Source organism: Manis javanica, chromosome 17 (assembly GCF_040802235.1).
Source record: "Manis javanica isolate MJ-LG chromosome 17, MJ_LKY, whole genome shotgun sequence".
Taxonomy (NCBI): Eukaryota; Metazoa; Chordata; class Mammalia; order Pholidota; family Manidae; genus Manis; species Manis javanica.
This window is the reverse complement of record NC_133172.1, coordinates 62806853-62830686: the sequence shown is the minus strand read 5'-3', so window position 1 is coordinate 62830686 and position 23834 is coordinate 62806853. Positions and strand designations below refer to the sequence as shown.

Genomic DNA, 23834 nt, shown 5'->3' with positions numbered 1-23834 from the left:
GTGAGCTCCCTACCCTAAAGCCAGCATTATGATTCAACAGAGCTGATTACTGGGCATCACTTGTACCATCTAGTGCCATTCTACACCCTGGCCTGGGAGAGGGGGCTGACCTGAAGAACATATCCCCCACCTTCCTCAACACTGGGGGTCCCTGGCATGACATGAGAGGAAGGAAGAAGACGCGGCCAGGGACTTATTTCCTAGCTTCCAACCTACAAGGTCACCATGGCTGGCTGTGACCTTGATCTCTCCACCCAGCCTCTGTGCTGTCAAGTCAGTGACCTGCCTGACTGCATTTCCTGACATGCTTTCTTTTACTGCATTGTTGGTAATAGCGGAAATCCAGAAGGAGCTGAAATGTCCCAAAACAGAGTTCAGTTAGTTACAACGAAGGCACCGAAGATTCTATGTGGCCTTTTAGAAGCATCTTCTGGGCTGTCATGTCTCTCTCAGTGTGAGACATCATCATTTGTTATTGGCACTGCCCATTTCATAACCCCCTTTGGGGAAAAGGAAAGAGAAAAGAATAGTCGCACGTTGCTTTTGACAATGATTCTAAAACACACCAGTTAAAGTGTGGAAAAATATGCACTGTGGCAAAATGTAGTCATTTGGCAGAAGTATTCTTAGTACATTTTTAAGTTTAAAGAAGGTAGGTTATGCAACATCATGCCTGGTAATAAGAAAAACTAGCATATATACACACATGTAAGCTGTACTCATTTAATAGTGAACTGAGTCTATGATATATACACACTAGAAAAAAGACTGGTAGGAACCAGAACAAAGAGCTAGCAGTATGTCCCTCCAGAGCATGAGGCTATGAGTGCTTCTGGTTTTCTTCTGGAATTTCTCCGTGTTTTCTGACCAGAGGAATGAGATCTGCCCCTCATGGCCCCCTTTCCGGGCACCAGCACTTACCTGGGCTGGATGTGTTAGTGCAGTGACCCCATCTGGTCTTGGCTACCTGTAGCAGGGGGACGCTTCTAATTGCCATTTTGCAGATTAGAAGACCGCAGATTAAGCAATTTTCCCAAGGCCACACAGTTATTAAGTGGGAGAGTCAGGATTCAAACTCTGGTCCACGTGATTCCAGAATGGAGGCCCTAAACACTATTACAGACACGGCCTCTCCACGAGCCTGCTCTTTTCGTGAGAGGGCCTCTAACGGCAGCCCCTGTCTGTTCTGGCTGGGAAGAGGAGCCCCTCACCTTGCTATTCCGGGCTGAGGGCTGGAGTTGGGGCTCCAGAACAACCCATGTGTTTGGGGATGTAAAAAGACCACGACTGGGTTGAGTAGCTGATCCCACCAGTGTGGCCGACTCAGACCCTCTCAGAGGTGCTGTGGGCCGAGGCTGGATGAGGGCACGGGTGGCCCCGCATGCTGTGCTGGGTCCCTGCACCTTTGTGGTGTCTTCCCGTCCTGCTGAAAGGAGCTCTTAGGGTTCCTCAAGGGAGAAACTGTCTTAATGTCCTTTCTTCTCAACTAGGTGGCCAAAGGGGCAGCTGGGAGCCCTCCAAGCAGTGGGGCAGGGGAGTGTATCCATTTTCTGGAACTTAGCTGAGAATCTTTTCTCCACGTGACCCTTAGAAACCGTTCCAAAGAAACAAAACAGCATCACGGCCTGCAGCCAAATTTCTCCAGGCTCTAGACTCGGTGCAGCCATGGCAACAGTCTGAGGGGGCAGGACGGTCCCATTGCCCAGATGAGCAAGGCTGAGGATCAGCAAGGTGAAGTGAAAGTCCCACAGCCAGAAGCCAGCCTGAGCTCAGAACGATGCCCTGCCGCCCCGTTTCAGCCTCCCTTGCGCGCTGGACTCCTTGAGGAAGATGGTGGAAGTTACGGACATCCACTTGAGGAAAGGGCACAGGCGTTTGCATGCACAGCACGCAGAGGTCAGGGAGGCCCAGCTGCCCTCAGAGGCCGTCACTAATGACCCCACCAGCTTTCATTCTCCAGGGCCAGAGAGGGGAAGGGGAGGGGGAGGGGGAGGGAGGGTGCTCGTCCCCCGCCCACCTGCCCCAGCCTTGACGGGGAGAAGTACCGGAACTGGGGTTTCCCTGTGTATGTCCTGTGCACATAGGACCTGAATTCTATGCATGGCTGTCCCCCAACATTTCTGGCTACTGGGAGGCTCAAGGCTCTTCTGCACCTCAATGTTTAAACTTGCAGGACTCATTTCAGACTTCTGACCTCCAGAACTTGTGAGATCATAAATTCATGTTGTCTAAGTTATGGAGTTCGAGGTAATTTGTTACAGCAGCCACAGGAAGCTAACACGTCTGCCCAGGAGAAAACATAACACCATCCAATGTTTATTTCCCAGTTTCCCCAGAGAAAGAAAGGAAGCTCACAAGACTCTGAAGCCTGCCCTCCGAGGAAGATCTAAACTCCCGTCTCGGAATATGCCAAGATGTCAGGCGACTACTACGACATCAGCTCACTTCACTGCAGCCCACCTCGGCCACGCTCCAGGTACCCCAGGTAAGAAACCAGCACTGGAATATGAAAAACTGGACAGTTTCACTTAGCAGCCTTGACTTCATTCTGGTTTTATTAGTCATTGATAAGACACTCCTGGCCACTGCTCTTGGGTGCCAGCCACACGTCTCCACATGGTACCCGGCCACATGGCAGCCCCGTAAGGTGGCACGCGTCACACAGAGGAAACCGAGGAGCAGAGAGGGCGCGGCACGCTCAGGCCACCCAACAGGAGACCCAGACCGCAGGTCCCCAACGCCCTGGCCTCTCCCAGCTCTCTCTCCTTCCCGATGTCGCTAGCGATTAACTGACCCAGCCAGGATGGAGAGGGTCCCAGCACAGTCCCTCAGGATGAGGTGCAGCACGGGGCCACAGCCGTCAGGTGACGGGCAGTGCTGTGTGGGTGTCCAGCGAAGGAGGAGGAGCTGGTGGTCGCCCAGGCACCCAATCCTCAGTTACCCATGGCAGTGGGCCCAGCGGAGGGTCAGAGGGCGAGCAGGGACGTTCCAGCCACTTGTGAGCATGCGGAGAGCTAGACTGAGGTCAAGGCTCACACACTGAGGAGGGCAGAATGTAGAGGCAGAAAGAGCTTGGGTCCTCAAAGGTGTCCTCAAGCTGATGAATTAACCCAGTCCGGAGCATTCTTACCTCACGACTTTTGGACAACTTTTTGAGCTGCTAGTCAGTAGGTTACATGGATAAAATCATACCTAATGTCGGAAGTGTGCATGGATAGTGAGTAGAATGTGTTATTGCAAAATGTTATCACACATGTAACACAGAAGAATTTGGTCAAACACAGTTGATCAAAAATCTGAAGATGTATAAATCAAATCAATTATTTTTCACATTAACAATCAGTTCCCAAATGTGGGTTGATAGGTGCGTTGGCCAGGTGATCTCTGACAGCTCCTTTACCGCTTTTCTTCATCTGCTAGTTAAGAAGTTAACTCACATGACCACCAAATTCTCCTCCCGCTCAAATCTTTCCTATCCTGGAATTAATGCTCTATGTTATAAGGAAATATTAGCAATATTTTGGGGAAAAAAACCCACTTTAAAATCACTTGGGTAGAACTATAATTACACATGACAAATCATAATTGATAGAAAAGATCCCCCACTAACTGGAAAAATTAGCACAGTGGCATCTTTACAGAAGAAAATGCTTCTGTTTGAGAGAAGCATTGCAAAAGCTTATTTAGGAAACCAGAGTGACCACTGGCAAACATTTAATAAGTGCCGTTTGTGTACAAGACAGCCATCTAGAGCTGGAAGCCCAACGTGACAAAAAGAATTTCAGCTTCTGCTCTTAGGGAGCTTAGGGTTTAACTAAGCTTTCAGCGTATGTGTGTTGACAGGACTGACCTTCCGCTGGGACATGTCAGCACAGCCTTACAGTACCTGACAGCCAGGGATGGCTCTCATGGGCCCGTGGATGCTCTCGTGGATTGCTATCCCTGCATAAAAGAAAACAAGTCTCAGCACCAAGAATCACGTTTGACACATGGACCAGTGGTTTAAAATACGTCAGCCACAGGAACGATTCTTCAAGCACAATCTTAAGCTCACGCCCGCTCTGCATCACGCACAGAAGCACACACAGATGCATATATATTAGAGCCCTGTGGTTAAAAGGCAAAGGCCTCTACTTGGTCAGGAACCCCCACACGTGATTAGGACCTCACAGTGGAGAGGACTCAGTGTCTGTCCTTGCTGTCTACACGAGGCAACTGGGCCTCGGTCTGTTCATCTGAGAAAGGCGCCTCCAGTCGGTCTCAATGGCCGTTGTTTGCACCTAGACACCTGAGCCATGTTGAAGAGACTCACTGTACACTGACCCTCCTCTCCCACAAGTTGTCATCTCCACCCAGGGCAGCAGGATTTGGGATGGGGAAACCTTTGTTCTAGTCTTGCTCTCCTTTCCCAAGGCCTGATCTCCTTGGCCTGGGGAAGATTAGGATCTATTGATTTCAAAGCATGTCACAAAGGCTCAATGAGGCATGAAAGTGCTTTGTCCCCTGGCATCCCTGCCCTTCCTGCTTCTGGTGCCAAAACCTTCATCTCCACAGGGCTGGCAGGAGGCATGGTGACCTGCCAGCCTCAAGGCCTACTTCTGTCACCTGCTCTCTGTCCTTCAGCAAATGACTTACCGCTCTGTGCCCCCTGCATGGAACCCCCTGGGTAAATGGCAGTGATTGTGATGACATATTCCATTCTTGTTCTCTAACTCGGAAATGGCTTAAACCAAATCCGGGGGTGGGAGGCGTCTGATCACAGGACCTAAACACACACACACTAAGGTAAAGGGTACTCCTTTGGCATGGAGAACTGCTCAAAGTCCAGGTGACATGGGGCAGGTCTTGCCTTGGCCCTGACTGGTCACATTTATTGTGCTGAGACTCTCTGGGATGCCCCCGCCCCAACCTACATCAGGACACAGGAATGAAGATCCCCTAGGAATCCTGACACATTTCCTGAGCATCCACCAAGCACCTGCTAAGCATCTAATTCTCCAGACATCCTTGGAAGTAGACATCTTCATCTCCATTTTGCAGATGAAGGAGGGATACTGGGAGAGGAGGTGAACTGCAGGGGATGCTGAGAGCCGGGTTAGAATCTCACTGTGAATTCTGGAGCTCCTGCCCTTAACTTCTCTGATCCATCAGAGAGAAGATGGGTTTGGGGAGGCTCCTGTGGGCAGACCACAGTATCGGCCAGGAATGTGTTCAGCAGCGGGTAGCAGAGTCCAAATGACTCAGATAGTTATGGGTTTATTTTTCCCATGTGAGAAGCTTTGTGAGCAACTGGGTGGTGGCAGGCAAAGGTTCTGGGTGAGTCTCCCTCATGCAGCCATAGCCACCCAACACGTTGGCCACACTGTGTTCAAGGAAGCTATGATGGGGAGGGCAAAGAGGTGTACCTCCTAGCAGAGCAGCAGATTTCCAGGAACCCCTCGGCAGGCTTTTACTTGCATCTTATTGACCAGAAGTGGATCACATGGTTGCTCTTGGATACCAGGAAGCTGAGCATGTAAAAATTTTGTTTTCCAACCATTATAGTCAGAGATGGTGAGATAACAGGTTGGGAATGGCTTTTTGGTAGTTCAATGGCAGTATCACACATTCACTGAGTGGCTGTCCCCAGTCTTGCCTTGGAGACCAGATCAATGTCCTGGGGCTGCTGGAACACAATACCACAAATGGGCAGGTGCTTCTTTTTTTTTTTTTTTTTTTTTTTTAGTTTTTTAATTTTGATATCATTAATGTACAATTACTTGAACAACAAACATTATGGTTACTAGACTCCTCCCATTATTAAGTCCGCCCCCCCATACCCCATTATAGTCACTGTCCATCAGCATAGTAAGATGCTACAGAATCATTACTTGTCTTCTCTGTATGTACTGCCTTTCCCATGTCCCCCTGCTACATTATGTGTGCTAATTGTAATGCCCCATTTTCCCCCTTATCCCTCCCTTCCCACCCATCCTCCCCAGTCCCTTTCCCTTTGGTAACCGTTAGTCCATTCTTGGGTTCTGTGAGTCTGCTGCCGTTTTGTTCCTTCAGTTTTTGCTTTGTTCTTATACTCCACAGATGAGTGAAATCATCTGATACTTGTCTTTCTCCGCCTGGCTTATTACACTGAGCATAATACCCTCTAGCTCCATCCATGTTGTTGCAACCGGTAGGATTTGTTTTCTTCTTAAGGCTGAATAATATTCCATTGTGTATATGTACCACATCTTTATCCATTCATCTACTGATGGACACTTAGGTTGCTTCCATTTCTTGGCTATTGTAAATAGTGCTGCAATAAACATATGGGTGCATCTGTCTTTTTGAAACTGGGCTGCTGCATTCTTAGGGTAAATTCCTACAAGTGGAATTCCTGGGTCAAATGGTATTTCTATTTTGAGTTTTTTGAGGAACCTCCATACTGCTTTCCACAATGGTTGAACTAATTTACATTCCCACCAGCAGTGTAGGAGGGTTCCCCTTTCTCCACATCCTCACCAACATTTGTTGTTTGTCTTTTGGATGCTGGCCATCCTTACTGGTGTGAGGTGATATCTCACTGTGGTTTTAATTTGCATTTCTCTGATGATTAGCGATGTGGAGCATCTTTTCATGTGCCTGTTGGCCATCTGAATTTCTTCTCTGGAGAAGTGTCTGTTTAGCTCCCTGTCCATTTTTTAATTGGATTATTTGCTCTTTGTTTGTTGAGGTATGTGAGCTTTTTATCTAATTTGGATGTCAACCCCTTATAAGATATGGCATTTATGAATATACTCTCCCACACTGTAGGATGTCTTTTTGTTGTGCTGATAGTATCCTTTGCTGTACAGAAGCTTTTCAGCTTGATATAGTCCCATTTGTTCATTTTTGTTTTTGTTTCTCTTGCCCGGGGAGATATGTTCATGAAGAAGTTGCTCATGTTTATGTCCAAGAGATTTTTGCCTATATTTTTTTCTATGAGTTTTATGGTTTCATGATTTACATTCAGGTCTTTGATCCATTTTGAGTTTACTTTCATGTACAGGCTTAGACAATGATCTAGTTTCACTGTCTTGCATGTAGCTGTCTAGTTTTGCCAACACCAGCTGTTGAAGAGGCTGTCATTTCCCCATTGTATATCCATGGCTCCTTATCATATATTAATTAACCATATATGCTTGAGTTTATATCTGAACTCTCTATTCTGTTCCACTGGTCTATGGGTCTGTTCTTGTGCCAGTACCAAATTGTCTTGATTACTGTGGCTTTGTAGTAGAGCTTGAAATCAGGGAATCTAATTCTGCCTGCTTTATTCTTCCTTGTCAGGATTGCTTTGGCAATGGCAGGTGCTTCTTAAAACAGAAATGGGTTCCCTCACAGCTCTGGAGGCCAGAAATCCAAAATTCCAGGTGTGGGCAGGGCCATGCTTCTTCTGAAGGCTCCAGGCATCCTTGGCTCCTGGCTACATCCCTCCAACCTCTACCTCTGTCCTCACAGGGTCTCTTCCTGTGGGTCTCCTTATGACAAGAGCCCTGCTGGATTAGGACCCACACTAAAGATCTTGCTTCAACCTCATAATATCTGTACTAGCCCTATTTCCAAATAAGGTCATGTTCATAGGCACTGGAGGTCAGGACTACAACACATCTTTTTGGAGTCCTTTGTTTCTTCTTTTTATTGTATCTTTTTAAAAAAGTTGAGGTACATACAATAAAATGCATAAACTTGAGTGTACGTTCTTGAACACCTTTTTTGGGGACACAATTCAATCCCTAACGAGGATCATGTCAGCCTGCTGTCTTCATCGGGGGAGAGGGTGAAGGACCAGGCCTGCTCCCTTTAGAGGATGAAGACATCTTCCTCCAAGATCAGACCCCCAGCCCTCACCCCTGCCCCCAGGGCCTTGGTCAGTCTTGCCTTGGTGGGGGCTTCCCCACCCCCCTTCTCTTTCCTCATACTCCCTCCCTGGAAGCCCTCCAAAGCGCTCTGCTGCAGGGGCTGTTTGCCGCTCCTCCTACACGAGGGTTTCCCCAGACCCACGGGTCCCGGAGCCTGCCAGAGACGGAACGGCTTAAACCCCTAAGCTGCCCTGCTTGGCACCAGCCTTTCCTCCCTCCTAATACCTGGTACCTGCCATCCACCTGCCTCCTCAATGTTCAGGGCTCACCTTCCAGGGGCCAGGGGTCAACTGTTCAGGCAGGGGCTCGGCTCCCCTCCTGGCCTAGAACTGGCTGCAGTTAACCGTCCCAGGGGACACTTGTGTTTAGCCAAAGCTTCGAATGTCACTTCTCCAGTCCTCAGCTCTGTGATGGGATGAGGAAACTGTGCTGGGGAGATCTGCCTGAGCCACGCAGCTTAACTGCAGAGATGGGTGGAGTGCATAGGCCTTATACCTGAGGGTCACAAAGCCCAACATCTATTAGCACTGCTACACACCAAGTGGTTCACACTGACCAGCTCGACTCCGACGACGAGGTGGAAGGTAACATGCCCAGCACTAGGAGTATCTAGAGCTATGATGTACAAGAAGCCGGCAACTCACTTCTTTTTCGGTATATGGGTTGGGGAGGCACAATTTTCTGGGATGTTACTCCAACAGGAAAATTGTGTTAAGGAACTTTACCAAGATTCCTCCTCTAGGAATGCATAAAACACCAGGAGAAAATGTGGTTGGACCCACCTGGTTCCCTGGTCTTGAGGAACTGCTCAACCCTAAGAGGACACATGTGTCTGATTTTCATTAACCTCTGAAGCCACGGTTCATTTTGATATCTGTGTATCTTGAGCAGCACCAGAAGTTCTCGGGGATGGACCAGCTGAATACACGAAGGTGAGGTGGGAGAAAGGACGGGAACTGCCTACCCCAAAACTCACTGTTACCCTGGTCGTATTTAGTGCCCCCACTCCAAGACTATCACTAAGAGCAGAGGTGTGTTCATTTTTGCTGCATTGCAAGTTAGCACAAACTTAGTGGCTTAAAACAACATCCATTTGTTATCTGATAGTTCCACAGGCCAGAAACCTGAACAGGCTTGACTGGGTTCTCCACTCAGGAACTCACAGGCAGACATTAAGGTGTTGGTGTCTGGGTTCTTATCTGCAGGAGAATCTACTTCCCAGTGCAATCAGGCTGTGGTAGAATCCACCTGCTTGAGGCTGTAGGTCCTTGCTGGCTGTAGACTGCCACTTTATGCCTGGAAGCTACCCACATTCCTTCCCTCAGGGCCCTGTCTTCAAAGCAACAACATCATGAAATATCCTCTGACCCTTCTACTATCACTGATGTTGCCTTCTGCCACCAGCCACAGGAAACTCTCTGCTTTAAAATTGTTTACCTGATTGGGTCAGATTCACCCAGGTCATCTCTGTCTTAAGGTCACCTGAGCTGGAACTTCACAACTGCAAACTCTCTTCACACAGCACCTAGATCAGTGGTTGGCTCACGTGGGGCTGGGGAGCCTGTGGGGCCATCCTGAGAATTCTGCTTACCCTGGAAGGTCTTACAGGTAGATTAGATGCTAAGGCCTCTCCTCTGGCTCTCTGGACAGGAATGGCACCACAAAATGGGCCCTCTTTTGGCACAGAAGAATTTGTTGGAATTCAATGGCATCTGGTCCTCCAAGGAGACCCAGATATTCATACTGAGCAGGCCTGTTTTCTGTAGGGCTGTGGGATGGGCCATCTTTCAGCTCAGACTGAGGAGAGTTGGCTACTGGGTTTCTTCTTCCGTCAGGACATTTTGAAGTGACAAGCTGTCAACGCTTTCCAAAACCGATTCTCAGAGTGAAGTGTAATGAGTTTCCCAACACAGCAGATTCTTCATCACCAGGCAGGTGGTCCCAACCGCAACATATCTTGGGGGGAGGGGTCCCTGAGCTCCCACCATGCAGACTCCAGTGCTCCAGACAAGCCTTCTGTTCCCTCACTGCATTGGGTTGAATAGGGTCCCTTCAAAATTCACATCTACCTGGAACCTATGAATGGGACCTTATTTGTAAATAGGGTCTTGGCAGATTTAATCATTTTAAATGAGGCCACACAGGATAGGGTGGCCCCTAAATCCAATGACAGGTACCCGTATGGAAGAGGGCAGTTGGCACACAGATGCAGAGAGGAGCAGGCCACATGAAGATCGAGGCAGAGGTTGGAGTGATGAGGCTATGAGCTAACGGACACCAAAGCCCACCGGCAGCCTCCAGGAGCTGGGAGACACGCACAGTACAGTCTTCATCAGACCCCTCATAAAGAACTGACCCTGCTCACACCTTGATTGCAAACTTCTGGCTTCCAGAGCTGTGAGAGTAAACTTCTGTTTTAAGCCACCAGGTTTGTAATAATTTATGACAGCCCTAGGAAACTAATACACCCACTATGTGGATGTTTTTAAATTTAATCTCTGGTTGGCCAAAGACATCACCACTCCCTATTTTACAACACCATGTACCATGTCTCATTTATGTTCTGTCTGGCTCTTTAAAGCATTTTAATTTGCAAACCCTAGATTAATTAATACATTTAATAAAACTGGGTTTCAAAAGCAAATACCTCATACTATACATAAGAATAAACTCCAGATGGAGCAGGAATGTAAAAAATATGAAACTATCTATGTAATAGAAGAAAACATGGGTTAATTTCTTTAAAGCCTGGGTGTAGGGGAAAGTTTTCTAACCACAACTCAAAATCCAGATGCAATCATAGACGAGATCAATAAATTGAACTACATAGAAATTAAAGAAAAAAAAACTTTCTCAAGGCAAAAACACCATAAGTGAAGTCAAAGGCAAGTGACAAACTGGGAGAGATTTCTAACATAAATCGCAGACAAAGGACTACTATCTCTAATATATTAAAAATAAACTTGAAAACTGGCAGAAACAAAGACCCAAAATCTGATAGAAAAATGGGCAAAAAACATGAATAGGCAGTTCATTTTTAAACAGATACAAAAGTGGTATCCATACTGGTTCTCTGACCCTGCCAGACTCTGAGCTCCCTGTTATAATTTAATAAATCTGTTTCTGCTCAAACCAGACATTGTAGATTCTGCTGTTTGCAGTTTATTTGGTGAGCACAGGCTATTTCCAGATATCAGTCCACCTTGAGCCGTGAAGACTCTCCAACCTATAGCATATCCAAAAATTGTTTACACTGGACTCTGGAGACAATTTTAAAAGAGTTCATGGATGTGTTTTCAAGCAGTCACTGTCTTATTGCACAGAAAGAGTATCACCTTCTAGGGTGACCACTCTCAAGAGGAAGAGATACTGGCTTGGGTGAGCTGTGGTATGTTTGTTTAGAAAGAAACCTTCCATATTTTAGAGTTATACCTTGTCACCTAAACAATATGCTATCTGCCTTTGGGATGTATTTTTCACCCACACTCAAGTCTGGGTGTGCCTTATGCTAGAGACTTTGAACCAAGCACTGAAGACTTGATTGGGACGGCACTGGGAAGCAATCCAGTTTCTCCATCTTTATCCTCGCCTCATACTTCTTGGAAACCCTCTCGATCTAGAGAGGGAGATCGGGTTTCAGCCTGGAGCAAAGTCCAGGGTAAGCAGAGCTGCCCTTTGAAAATCAGCAGAGCATATATCCAACAATAGGGGATCAGTTGAGATTGTGGTACTGCCAAACAAGATTCTGGGTGCTCTTGAGAAAACCATGATTTAGCAGAGGGCCCATAATATGGCTAGACACCTGGGGTATGTTAAGGGGAAAAAAACAGGTCACACAATGTGGAGTACAGTGTTATTTTTGTGGGGAATACCATTTTTGTAAAAATAGGTGTGCACAAATACATATGAATATAAAAGTGTCTAGGAGGATGCATTTTAAAATATTAATGGTTATGGTTGAAGAGTGAGAATATTTGTGAATTTTACATGATTCACATTTACATAATTTACATTTTATCAGTGAGATATAGTCTCCTTACAAGGGGCATGTACTAACTCAATAATCAAACAGAACAATACAGTCAAGTATATATTATAAAGTTTATATATAAAATATTTGTATGTCATATATTTAAAATTTGTGGATAAATTATTATTAATAATAAAAAAATAGTATTACTATATACTCCAGAAAATGTATGTATGTCAGGGTGGAGTGGGAGAAATAGATGAAACACAGCAGAATGTCATCTCTGTTGAAGCTGGGCAACAGGGACATGGGGACTGCATTATTCTCTTGACTTTTAGGTAAATTTGAAATTTTCCATAATAAAAAGGTAAACAAAACACACAAAACTGAGAGCATCAGTGAATTAACTGTTGGCTTTCAGAGGATATCATTATTGTGATGTGAGAAATGTAGAAATGTGAAAAACAAATAATATACAACAGATATAAGGCTGTACAACTTAATGATGGGAATCCACGAGCCATTGGCTGTGTGACCTCCGAAAGCCTCAATTTCCCTGTCTGTAAAATAGGGAGGATCCTTGTCTATTGGGAGGTCTATAATATAGACTTAATTCTGATTATTTTTGTGGCGACTGCTGTTCGATCCAGGGAAGCACACTAGAAGCTGGAGCAAGACCTCTACACCCCAGAGGAGCTTTCAGACTTGGATGTGTGCCAGGGCCATTGAGATGCTAACAAAATGCAGGGTCCAAGGCCCCACATAGAAGGAGTTTCACTTGGTAACTGGAGTCAGGCGTCGGGGGTCTGCACCTTGAATCATAGCCCACTGGGAAAACCGTGCATCTAGCCCAAGGCCAAAGACACCCTGGACAGCAGGTCTGCCCTGAAGGAAAATGGGTGGCTATGCACAAACAGGGCTGCGTGTCATTTGGGACAACTTCCCATTTATGACTCTAGCTGGACTTTGTCAGCAGTCATGGCTAGAAAAAACTGGCATGTGACAGACACTACTGGAGTCTCTTGTTTGAAGACATAGAGAATAAACAACATGTCACCTTTGTGCTTTCCTCCCGGAGGGACAGAATCTGGGCAATTGACTTAGGTCAGATTCTAGTTCCAACACATTAGAACTGCATGGCCCTGGGATCCATGACTGACCCTTATGCATCTGTAGAACGGGAACAATGACAGCAGTATCAGGACCAACTAACGAGGGGTTGTACTGATCTCTAGGCACCGAGAAAGGATCTCTGTAAGATCAGGGACCCACTTCTTAAGGACTGCACATTGGGGTTTGGGGTCCCTCTGCTTTCTTAGTTCATAGGAAAGCAGGGTCTAGGACAAAGGAGAAATGAAGCTCAAGATGCACATCGAGCTGGAGACTACCCACACCCTGGCCAAACAGCCCCGGGGACAATGGCGGTGGAGCCCCGTAGACCCAGTGTGCACCTGCAGCCCTGACTTCTTAAGGGGCTTTGTCTTCATGGGAGTCTCCATCCTAATTCTCTGTTTCCATTCTCCTGACAACAGCCTGGCCTCCAGGCTTCTCCTCTTGGGAGGAGCCTGAATCAGAAAGGAGAAGCAAGGCGATAGCGTGGGGGCAGCGCGCTGGGCTTGGAGTCCAGGTGGCCCATCTCCCGCCTCAGCCTGGTCACGGTGCAGTGCTGTGATTTCATCAGTATCACTAATTCACACAAAAGTAATCTCAGGCACATCATATCTTCACTGCAAAATCATGTGTTTGAGGAATTTGGGGTGTACTACAAATCTCTTTCTCAAAAATAGTATTAATTTATGCTCAATTCCAGGCCTGTTGAAAATGTAGACAGACATACTGTCCCAGCCTAGACTGTGAGCTCCTCAAGGGCAGGGCCCACTGCACCGTCAGCCCCTAGCCCCGAGGTAGGCATGTGGCAGGTGCGGCCTGCAGGAGCGAGTGAACCTGCTGTCCCACTCTGTGCCTGTCTGAACACACGGCCCCTCCTCCTTCTGTCTGTAGCCTCACTTCAGTCACGGGGAGGAATGCCCCACCACACGGCCTCACCTGTGCCCCCCTCCCCAGCCTCCTCCCACGGACCCCCAGCCCTTCCTCTGTGTAGGAGACGGAGCAGCCCACGTCAAAGCAGAGGTGGAGAAATGCTCAAGTCCCGCATGAAGCCAGGGGTCACCTTTTGCAGAAAAAGGGAAAGTGAGAAGGTTCAAACAGCCCGAGTCGGAGGCCGTCCAAGGGAAGCCCTCGGTGGGAGGCAGAGCAGGAACCAGCCGGCCCGAGAAAGCCATGGCTCATGGCTTGGGCAGGAGAGACAATGTCCAGGGGGACATCACTGTCCACCTTCTCCAAGGGGGCTCCTGGCTGCTTCCTGGGGAACAGGGTGCAAAAGAGACTGGCTCCCACGGACAGGTGACCCACCTACTTCAGAACAGGGAGTCCAGGCCGTCCGTCCTTCAAGTCGAGGGGCTGGGTCTCACTCTCCTTAGAGACCTTCAGACCCTTAGCAGGGTCTGGTCCTGCAGGGTGGGGATTTAGCATCTGTTGAGTTGAATTAAACTGAGCAAGACTGGAGTTGAGGGGGAATGACACCGCAGGAGTGCCTCGTGGTGGCCATAACAAATGACCACAAACGGTGGGGCTTACCAAGACAGAACTGTCTTCCTGGAGGCCAGAAGTCCAAAGTCAAGGTGCCACAGGGCCATGCTCACTCCCTCCTCCGGCTCCTGGCGGCTCTCAGGGTTCTCTGGCTCCGAATCTGTCTTCCAAAGGCCTTTTCCCCGAGTCTCCGTTCTTTTCTGTCATAAGGACACTCTCACTGAGACCCACCTTCATCCACGTTCTCATCTTGATTCTTACCTGAATTACAGCTGCAAGACCCTCTTTCCAAGTAAGGTCACATTCTGAGGTTCTGAGTGGACATGACCTGGGGTCACTATTCAGCCCAAAGCAGACATTAAATAGCAAACAGCATAGCGACAGGTGGCAAGAAGGTGGGCCGGAGCTGCGGGACCTCGATCCGGTTACCTGCCCCAGCGACTGAGGGCTCCTGTTGGCACGTCTGACCTCCACTGCCAGCTGGGAGGCGGGGACCGTGGCTCCGCCACGGAGGAGGAACCTGAGGCCCAGCGGGGCTGGGTGGGCGGTCAGTCACACGGCCGGTCCGAGCGCGGCCTGGGATCCAGGCGCCCTGGCACGGGGGCTGGTGGGTTTCACAGCGAGGCGGGGCCGGACTCCAAGAGCCCCCCGCCAGATCAGGCCCCAAGATCTTTTCCGCTGCGGCGACCTTAGCACTCGAAGGCCAAGGTGTTGGGCCGTCCAGGTTTTCACGTTCTTTCACTTCCTCCTATTGCGGATTTTGGAATGTGGCTGCTTCTCGGAATCACTGGAAAACGCGAGGTCCGAGAACAAGGCTTAATCCAATCACTCCCGGAAATCGGCGTGTCCCCCCTGGGCCCCCCGGGATCTCACGCCGCGGGGAGCTGCCCTGCCTCTGCCTGGATGCCGGCTCCCGGCTCCGCGGGCCCAGCTCGCGCGGGAGCCCAGGGGCGTCGGGGCTGGGCCGCCGCCCTCCTCTCTCCCCACCCCCGGCTCTGCTCTGCGGCGTCTGCTCAGCTCTGACGTCCCGGGGCGGGAGGCCGTCGTTGGGGAGCGTGTCGGCCTTTGGCCCAGGCCCCGACGAGGTCCACTCGTGGTTTCAGGGACTCTATGGTGTGCTGCTCAGGCCGGCGTGGGCTCCACCCGCCGCCCAGCGCCGGACCAGGTCCCCGGGCGGCGGGCTGAGGGGCCCCGGCCTCGGCGTCGCGCCTGTGCACGTGCGACTCGGCCCGCAGGCGGGGGGGTTCGGGGCGGCGGGGGCAGCTCTCCCGGCTCGGCCCGCCCGCTCCGAGCCCCGCGGGCGCGCAAGCCTTTGCTGAAGAGACGCTCGAGGCTCCTCACGGCGCGAGGCGAGCCGGCCGCCTAAGAGACGCGGGCGCGGCCCTCTGCGCGCTCACGGCCCCCTCCCCTCCGGGAGTGCCAGGGCCCAGAGAGGCCGAGCCACTGGGCCAAGGTCACACAGCTTGCCGAGGCCAGGCCGGGGGTCGGTTTGGGGCTCCCGAGTCCCCTCAGCAGCTTTTGGAAGACGCGTTGCCCCCTGTTCTTACGTCCAAGAATAAAACAGGAAGGCCGGACGCCCGACTGTCGCCTCAGACAATGCTCCACGCAAAGCTGTGGGAACAAAAGCAGCCAGAAATCCGCCCCGGGTTTTCCACCGCGCTGGCTTGCCAGCCGCCGTGGGGCGGGGCAGGGCGGCTCCAGCGTGATCGACAGCTTCTGAGAGGCGTGACCGAGGCGGGGGCGAATCGGATGGGGGCTCGGAACAATCACGGGCCGAGAAGGCGAAGGCCGAGCCAATCAGCGGAGGGGGCGGACCCTGCCGGCCGGGCTGTCGCGAGAGGCAGCCACCCCGCCCACTTGCGCCTCGTCCCGGCGCCCGTCAGCAGCGAACGCAGCGCGCTCTGCCCGGATCCGTCCGCGGCGCGGCGAGTGGGGAGCGCGAGGCCGCGCGAGTGCCGGCGCAGATCCCTCCGCCACAGCCGCTTCGCCGCTGTGTGTCCCTGCGCGCTCCGCCGCCCGCCAGCCCGTGCGACGCGCCTGTCCGCGGCCTCCACCCGGCAACGGCCGGCCGGCCCAGGCGCGGCTGCGGCGGCATGGCCCGGGCGGCTCCGTCGGGGGGCGGCCCGCAGTGACAGACCCTGCGGCGCGGGGGGAGATGGGGGCGGCCGCCTCCCGGGCGACGACGTCGACGACGAGGAGCGCCCGCCGCCGCCGCCGCCGCGCACCGGCCGCCGCTGGGGACGGGCGCGGGCCAAGAGCCCGCCCGTGAGCGGGGGGCCCGAGGCCGCTCGCCGTCCCCGGCCGCCCCGGCCGCCCCGGGCCCCCCCGGCGCCCCGCGCGCGCCCGCCCTCCGGCCCCTGGCGGGGGTCCCGCCCGCGCCGCGCGCTCCCGGCCCCGGCGCGCCCCCCTCCCGCGCCCGCCCGCGCCCCCGGCCCCGGGCGGCCCCCGGCCCCGGCGCGCGGCGCGGCGCGGGCGGCAGCATGGTGGAGAAGCGCTGCCCGCTGCAGAGGGACGGTGTGTACCGCTGGTTCTCGGAGCTGCCGTCGCCGCAGCGCGTGGAGTTCCTGTGCGGCCTGCTGGACCTGTGCATCCCGCTCGAGCTGCGCTTCCTCGGCTCGTGCCTCGAGGACCTGGCGCGCAAGGACTACCACTCGCTGCGGGACTCGGAGATCAAAGCCAACAACCCGGCCGACCTGGGCAGCCTCACCAACCTGACGGACGAGGTGGTGCGCAGCAAGCTGCTCGTGTCGCTGGCGCTGCTGGGCTCGGAGCAGCGCGAGGCGGCGGGCGTGCTGTACCGCACGCTCACGCACATCGACTCCATCATCCACAACTACGGGCTGCAGCTCAACGAGGGCCGCACGGGCGATGAGTTCCTGCTGCTCTTCACCATGGCCTCCAACCACCCGGCCTTCAGCTTCCACCAGAAGCAGGTGCTGCGCCAGGAGCTCACGCAGATCCAGAGCAGCCTGAACGGCGGCGGGGGCCACGGCAACAAGGGAGCGCTGCCCACCTGCCCGGCCTGCCACAAGGTGCGTGTCGCGCCAGCCTCCAGGCCGCCACCTCAGGCCCCGCAACCGCTCCCCGGGCCGCCGCCCCAAACCCCAGATCCCCACCACGCACTGCCACCCCCAGACCGCCACCCCCAGGCATTCTTTCCGGGTCTCAAACCCCTGCCCGCGCTCCCAGCTTCCACTGGCACCCCCCCGCCCCCAGCCATCTTTTCGCAGCCGGATCTCCCACCCCAAGTCCCCGCCCGGCATCCCCGCCCCTGCTCGCGGAGGTCAGCAGGTCGGGGAGGAACGCGCTTGCTCGCCGGGAGCAGAGGCGCCCGGGGCCCGGGGCCCTTCGGTTGGGGAGGGGGAAGCTCGGGTCAGAGTTCGCGGCCCTTTGTGTGTGTCCTGCGCGTCGTGGTGGAATCGCGATGAGGCCTTTGTCCCCTTAATAGGGCTCTTGGGTGACAGATAACAGTTATGCATTGTGTCGCCTTGCTTTCTCCAAATCTGGCGTCTATTACCGGAAAAGGAAGCCGCTAGTGAGGTGGAGATTAGAAAGCGTTAGGATCTTAGGCGACGTCGGTGGGGTGTCCTGTGGGCCCTCCAGGGTCTGGGTGCCCATTTCCCTTGAGTGGGGCTCGTGTGCATGTCGTATGTGTAATGTGCTTGTGAGTGCGTGTGCGCGCGAGTAGATGTGTGTGTGTGCGTGCAGTGTGCGGGGGTGTAGCCGTGTCTGTGTTGTGTGTTTAGGAGTCAGGCTACTGTGACAGAAAAGCCCGTTTTTGGGAGACCACCTTCCTTTGTAGAAATAAATCCCAGGCTGACTTGGACCCCACGGGTGTTGGTTTCATAAGGAATGTTAAGCTAAGACCTCCTGTCTCCAAATTAAACAGGAAGGGCAGGGGTGGTCATCCACTTAGAAATGTGAACTTTTGTCTAAATGTTCTGAAACTATGTAAACACAAAGCGTTTAGGACTCAAACTTATTTTTGGATCCAGTGCCAAAATTGTGCTCCAAGAAAAAGGATTTCTGTCTGACCAAGTGTGGTGTGTGTACTCGATTACAGACTGACTCCACTTAGATTGCAGCTGGGATCAGCGGTGCTAAGTGCCTTTTGCCAGTGTCTGAGCTCTTTTAAGTTAAAATGCTGATAGTCTCTGGTTTGCTAGTGGTGGTTTTAAGCTGTCGTTCAACCCTGGATGGTGGGTTTTCTTATGTAATGTCTTCCTCTAAGATGTGGTTGTGGTGTACCTATGTTGGTTTTAATCTATGTCTGATCTTTTTTGGTGATTCTGACCTCCAAGACTGTGGTTTTCTTTTTAAGTGTGTGTGCACATCCCACCTTGAACCCCATGTTGTGCACTGGGCAGAAAATGTTTCAGTTCCACCAGAGGGAAAACAGGTCCCAGGACATCTGTGTGTAGGGAACTCAGTCAGCTTTGGGGTGCCAGCAGAGTGTCACCTGTTTATGGGCTTTCAGCCCCTTAGGGTCAGTTTCACGGGCCGTTGGTCCAGATGCTGAGCACTAGTAACGTCCAGGCTGTTCCTCCAGTGTGCTCCCCTTTTGAAGGGGACTTGTTGTGTATGTGGGTTCATCAGTTTATGAAAGCAGAAGATGACGATTATTATTTTGGTGGGTCAGTGAGCTAAAGCTAGACCAAAAATCTCTCTAAGAGAGCTTTTCTGTCAAGCCAAAAATCCCTTTGATGAGATGGAGGAACTAATCTCCCCCACTCCTGCCGCAAGGGAATGAACTGACCAGCTGTGTGGTGGTGGCCAGAATCCTCCCTGCTCTCGGGGTTTCCTGTTGGAGTAGAGATCAGGCTATACCTGCCTCTGGGCTTGGTATGAGTGGTGGTGATCGTGTGAAGTGAGTCGCTCCTCAGTGTGTCCTCAGCAGCGTTTGGTGGCGGAGCACTAACTTAAGCAGGCACAGGGTTATAGAGTGAAATGTTCATGTCCTGGAATGTTATGTTTGCCCGACAGTTGTTTGCTCATCTGTGGGAAATGGGAGAATTCTGCCTGGCCCTTAGTAAGGAGGTTATGATGAGCAGCCTGGGGGCCATTGCTTCCATGTTTCAGAACCAGGGTGTCTGACTTCCCACATCCCCCATGTTGCTGCCCAACGACTTTTGATCCCATTCATTAGCTTCTGATCCTTTGCTGCCTCACACTTAGGGCCTGGCTTTGAGGAACTCTTTGTCGCTTGGCGGCAGCAGCTCTGAGGAGATCTAGCATGTAGGTGGCTGCCTGGGGGTGTTTCCGTGTCTGACATCCAGTGTCATCCTGAATAGCAGCCCCGGTTAGTGCTGTTTGTTTCTCTTTAGAAAGCTGTTGTGTTTCATTTTGAACTCTGAGCTTAAGGACTTAATTTTTTTTAGAGATACAGATGTTGCTTTTTCTTTTTGTTCTTTAAATCCTGACTAAAGTGATATTTCTTTTAACTGCCTTTTCTTATGTAGTCATTATTTGCAGTGGCTTCTTCAAACCGCACTGTTACTTAAAATTCTTACTGCCCAGATGTAGAAATAGTTTAAAAATGTGAGGACTGTGAAATAGACATTGTTGCTTTCAGCAGAGAAAGCGTTCCTGGCGGTGAAGCTGGTGTGAGCCTGCTGGGTCCTGCAGCGGCATCCCTGCCCTGTGATCGCAGCTGGCAGACCCCACAGAGGTGCTGCTCCTTAAGGCACCGTGTGAAGTGATAGCAGTCAGTTTGGATCTTGCTACCTCTGTCTTCCCATTTAAATATAAAGCCAGAGTTTTGGAAAAGTTTATATTTATCCCTTGTAATCTTTTCTCTTTCTGATGTGCTATAGTGTGTGCTTACATGTGCTTACAGCTTTATTGGGATTTAATTCACCCCTTTAAAGGGTAAAATTCAGTGGTCTGTATTCACAGAGTTGTGCAGCCATGACCACTGTCTAATCCCAGAACATTTCCATCACCCGCAGAAGAAGCCTGTGCCTGTAAAGCAGTCACTTGCTCTGACCCCCAAGGCCCTGACAACCACTAATCTAGTTTGTGGATTTGCCTGTTCTGGGCAGTTCCTGTAATGGCATTGGCGAGTATGTGGCTTTTTGTGCTTGGTTTCTTTCGCTTTGTAGCATAACATCCTCAGGAGTCATTCATGTGTGGCCCGTGTCTGTGCCTCGTTCCTTTCTGGGTTATCGCAGCATGTGGATAGACCCCATTTTGTTTCTCCATTCATCTGCTGATGGACATTTGGATTGTTTCATATGCTTATTTGTAGTTTTTTCCTTCATGGTTAATAGGCTCTTAATCTCGTCTACCTAACATGTTGCCCTTGGAGCATTGCCAACACGTGGCTGTCCTGGGGACCTCGTTCTTGTGGTCATAGTCCACCCCGCTGGTGCTGGGCGCTGCGGGCAGTGCTGGGTAGCCTTGTCTGTTGCCTTTCTCAGCAACTGCAGCCGAGGTGACAGGCGACCCTTGGTGCTTAGGGCTGTGCTGTGGGGTGGGCTCAGTGGTCGGGAGCTGGAGCTGGGAGCCTTGGCTCAAGCTGTCTTGGGCAGTGTTGCTGTGAGCACCTCCTCCCACAGTTCCAAGTCCATCTGGGAGGGACCATCACTGAACTGCTTTGGGAGGTTGTTTTTTCCAATGGGTGCCGAAATATTTTTTAAAGTGCTTTGTGCAAGAGTGTGGTGGTGGTGGTCTTTCTCTGGGGACATATGCCGTGGCGCAGCCTGGGGGCTGTGGTGGTTTCTGCCATGTGTGCTGCAGGGAAATACTGTAGGGACTCCGGGTACATGCAGGCACTGTGCAGGCCTGCTCACAGTCTCTTCTCTTCCCCGAGGCATGCAACAGCATGCTCTGTTTCATTGCTTTTCATAAGTTGTCGAAAATCATTGTAGTTCAAAGGAACAGTCTGTACTGCGGTTATCATGTGAGGCATAAACAGCTTCTTCTGGCCTCGTCTTTAACCTTAAACTCTGCCTGTTGTCTCTAAAAGTAGTCAGCGTTCCACAGGGAGGGACTTGGTCTGCAGCAGCTGTTAAGGCTGTGGCCTAAAGGCTCAGCTGTGGGTCCACCTTGAACACTTGTTCTCTGGGCAGCTGAGCATGGCCCAGCCTATGAACTAAGTCCATGAAGTCTCTGAGCTAGTCTAGCTGTCTTTGTTTACATTGCGCCTTTTATTACACTACAGGAGATAACATCGTAAAACATACCGGAGTTGTTGTTATGGGTCAAAAGACTCATCTGCATAGTGGCATGTGTGTCGTAGGGACTGAGACATCCTGGGACGAAGCTCCCGTTGCTCTCTTGGTGTTGATGCAGTGTGTTCATTGCCTGAACCTGACCACACCTTGGAGCTGTAGTGACAAAGCCACTGCAGTGCAGCCTGGTTTATGTGGCACTTCCACTACTGCCCTTTGCCCTCACATTATTTGACCTTTTTCAGCAACTGCAGCTGGTGCGTGTCTGCTTTATTGAGCTCAGGAAACACTTGGATTCCTATTGTGCACTATTCTGGAGAACAGTTGCAGTAATTGGGCCATTCATGTTATGTTGGGGTGTGAGGAATGTGGTGGTAGTACTTTGACAAGTTGGAACATAGTTACAGATGAACAACAGCATTAGCCTCTTTTCTGCAGTTTTTGAAGTTCATTACTTACCTAGGATTAATTTTACCCATTTTCTCCTTAGTCCTATATACTTCATTTACCTTTTGGATTGAGAGCATTTTGGATTAACCTGTATGTTTTTCCAACAAATTCACACGTGAGTTTTGCATCTTCAGAAGCAAGCTAGTAGAAGGCACCTTTTTGTTGTTTGTTAAGTAGGTGGCTGATGCCCCTCTTAGACACTGTTAGTAAATCAAACAAAAATTTTTATTATGTCTAGAAAAAATAGTTTCTACTTGTTTGTTTTTTCCTGCCTTAGGTGTATTAGATTTTAGAAAAAGATCCTTTGGCTGTGCCTGTTCTTGAGAAGCTCCCACTCAGGACACTAGTTATCTGTAGTTCCAGTAAGAACTGTGGCCATAGGCTCACTAATTAGTTCACAGATTATTGAAGGGTTTCAGATTTTGGATTTAGGCTGGACATACACAGTTTAGAAACTGGTTTTAATGAGTCCCCAGTTTCTGTAGATGTTATGTATGTGTAGAGATCTACCACTTGGTAGAACATTCCCTGTCAAAAGTGAAAAGCAATAAATAAGAGCTAAGAAAACAGGTTAATTCTTAAGGAGTTTTTGTTTTGGTTTAAAAGGCCTGAAGTTACTTAGAGTGAGAAACACAGGCAAGACAGGATCTTTCACATGACTGATATTCTGATAGCTGTTTCTGATACATGACGAGGGCATCCTTAGGTAGGACTGGACTTAAAGTGCAGTCCGCAGAGGACTTAGCCAGCGCCGTGACAGCATCACTTTAGGGAGGGGAGCCCTGCAGGCCTCAGTGGACTGGCCCATAAGGCACGAGGGGTTTTAGACAGATGTTTGCAGGTTCACAGCAGCCTTACCACCCTGGGAGCATCTGCTGGGGGTCGGAACCCGCCTGATGCCCCATCTCCTGTTCCAGGGTCAGAGTTTTCCCGTCTGTTGCTTGCTAGTCCCTCCATCTCTGTTTTGGTCACGTCTTTCTGTTTCCTCAGAAACATTGTTGGGTCAGGTGTCTGAACTTTGCCATTCCCTGTTCCCCCCACATCCTTTACACCAATCTGTGACCTCCACTGTTTTTCCACTTGGTGCATAAATGCTTTCATGCTTCTCTTACTTGTCTTTTAAATAACGAAGTCCTTCCTTTAACGTTGCCCACCTCTGTCACTCACTCTTGTCTCTGTCTCTTCGCTCCTAGCAGGCATTTGGTGAATTGTGTATGTCATCCCCTCGCCCCCCTGGTGCAGTTGGGGAGGATGCTCAGGACATTTCCAGGTGCAGGCTGCGCTCCATCTTTCTACCTGGGTGCTGTGCCTCTCACTTCGCATTAGAAACAAGGTTTCTTACCCTTTCCCCAGCCATCCAGTTCTCTTCCTCTCTTTGTTCCTTGCAGAACCTCCAGAGATATTATTCTGTGTGTGTTGACAGTGGATAGCTGGTGTCTTCCCACACGGGTCTGTCCCTTGCTTTCTCCTCTGGCATCTGGTGAATGTCTGCTGGAGGTCCAGGAAGCGTCCACATTGTGGTTGATGGCTGCCCTGTGTGACTGTGCTGTTTAATTGTCTCTGTGGATTGTCCCTGTCTTACTGTGACAGACCTTGGGTGGCTTCTGCCATGTCGGGACATCTGTCTATAGAATGGAGAGCCGGCGGTGGGGTTGCTGGTGGGTCAGACGGTCTGTGCTGCTGTGTGTTAGCTGTTGCTGACACCCGCCTTCTCTGGAATTTCCACAGCAGCGTGTGAGTACCCTTCTGTACGCTGGCAGCTGGTGGGGCATCCGT

At 50.9% G+C, this 23834-nt stretch overlaps 1 protein-coding gene and 2 long non-coding RNA genes across 4 annotated transcripts in view; 2 read left to right on the top strand and 1 right to left on the bottom strand.

Annotated features, from left to right (window-relative positions):
* Positions 1-516: 516 nt before the first annotated feature.
* On the top strand, positions 517-3973 carry LOC140847142 (uncharacterized). Its single transcript, XR_012126826.1, has 4 exons — positions 517-652; positions 1592-1896; positions 2328-2485; positions 3844-3973. It is a non-coding gene; the product is annotated as an uncharacterized lncRNA (long non-coding RNA).
* On the bottom strand, positions 2538-5398 carry LOC140847140 (uncharacterized). Its single transcript, XR_012126824.1, has 2 exons — positions 4324-5398; positions 2538-3942 (listed from the first exon to the last, which is right to left on the bottom strand). It is a non-coding gene; the product is annotated as an uncharacterized lncRNA (long non-coding RNA).
* Positions 5399-16784: 11386 nt separating this feature from the next.
* ZCCHC14 (zinc finger CCHC-type containing 14) overlaps positions 16785-23834 on the top strand; it is a 61220-nt gene continuing 54170 nt past the window's right edge. For both annotated transcript variants that reach the window (XM_036993953.2, XM_036993952.2), the window contains exon 1: positions 16785-17468. In XM_036993953.2, coding sequence (XP_036849848.1) covers positions 16917-17468 — 552 coding nt within the window. In that variant the 5' untranslated portion in view covers positions 16785-16916. The remainder of the gene's footprint in view (positions 17469-23834) is intronic.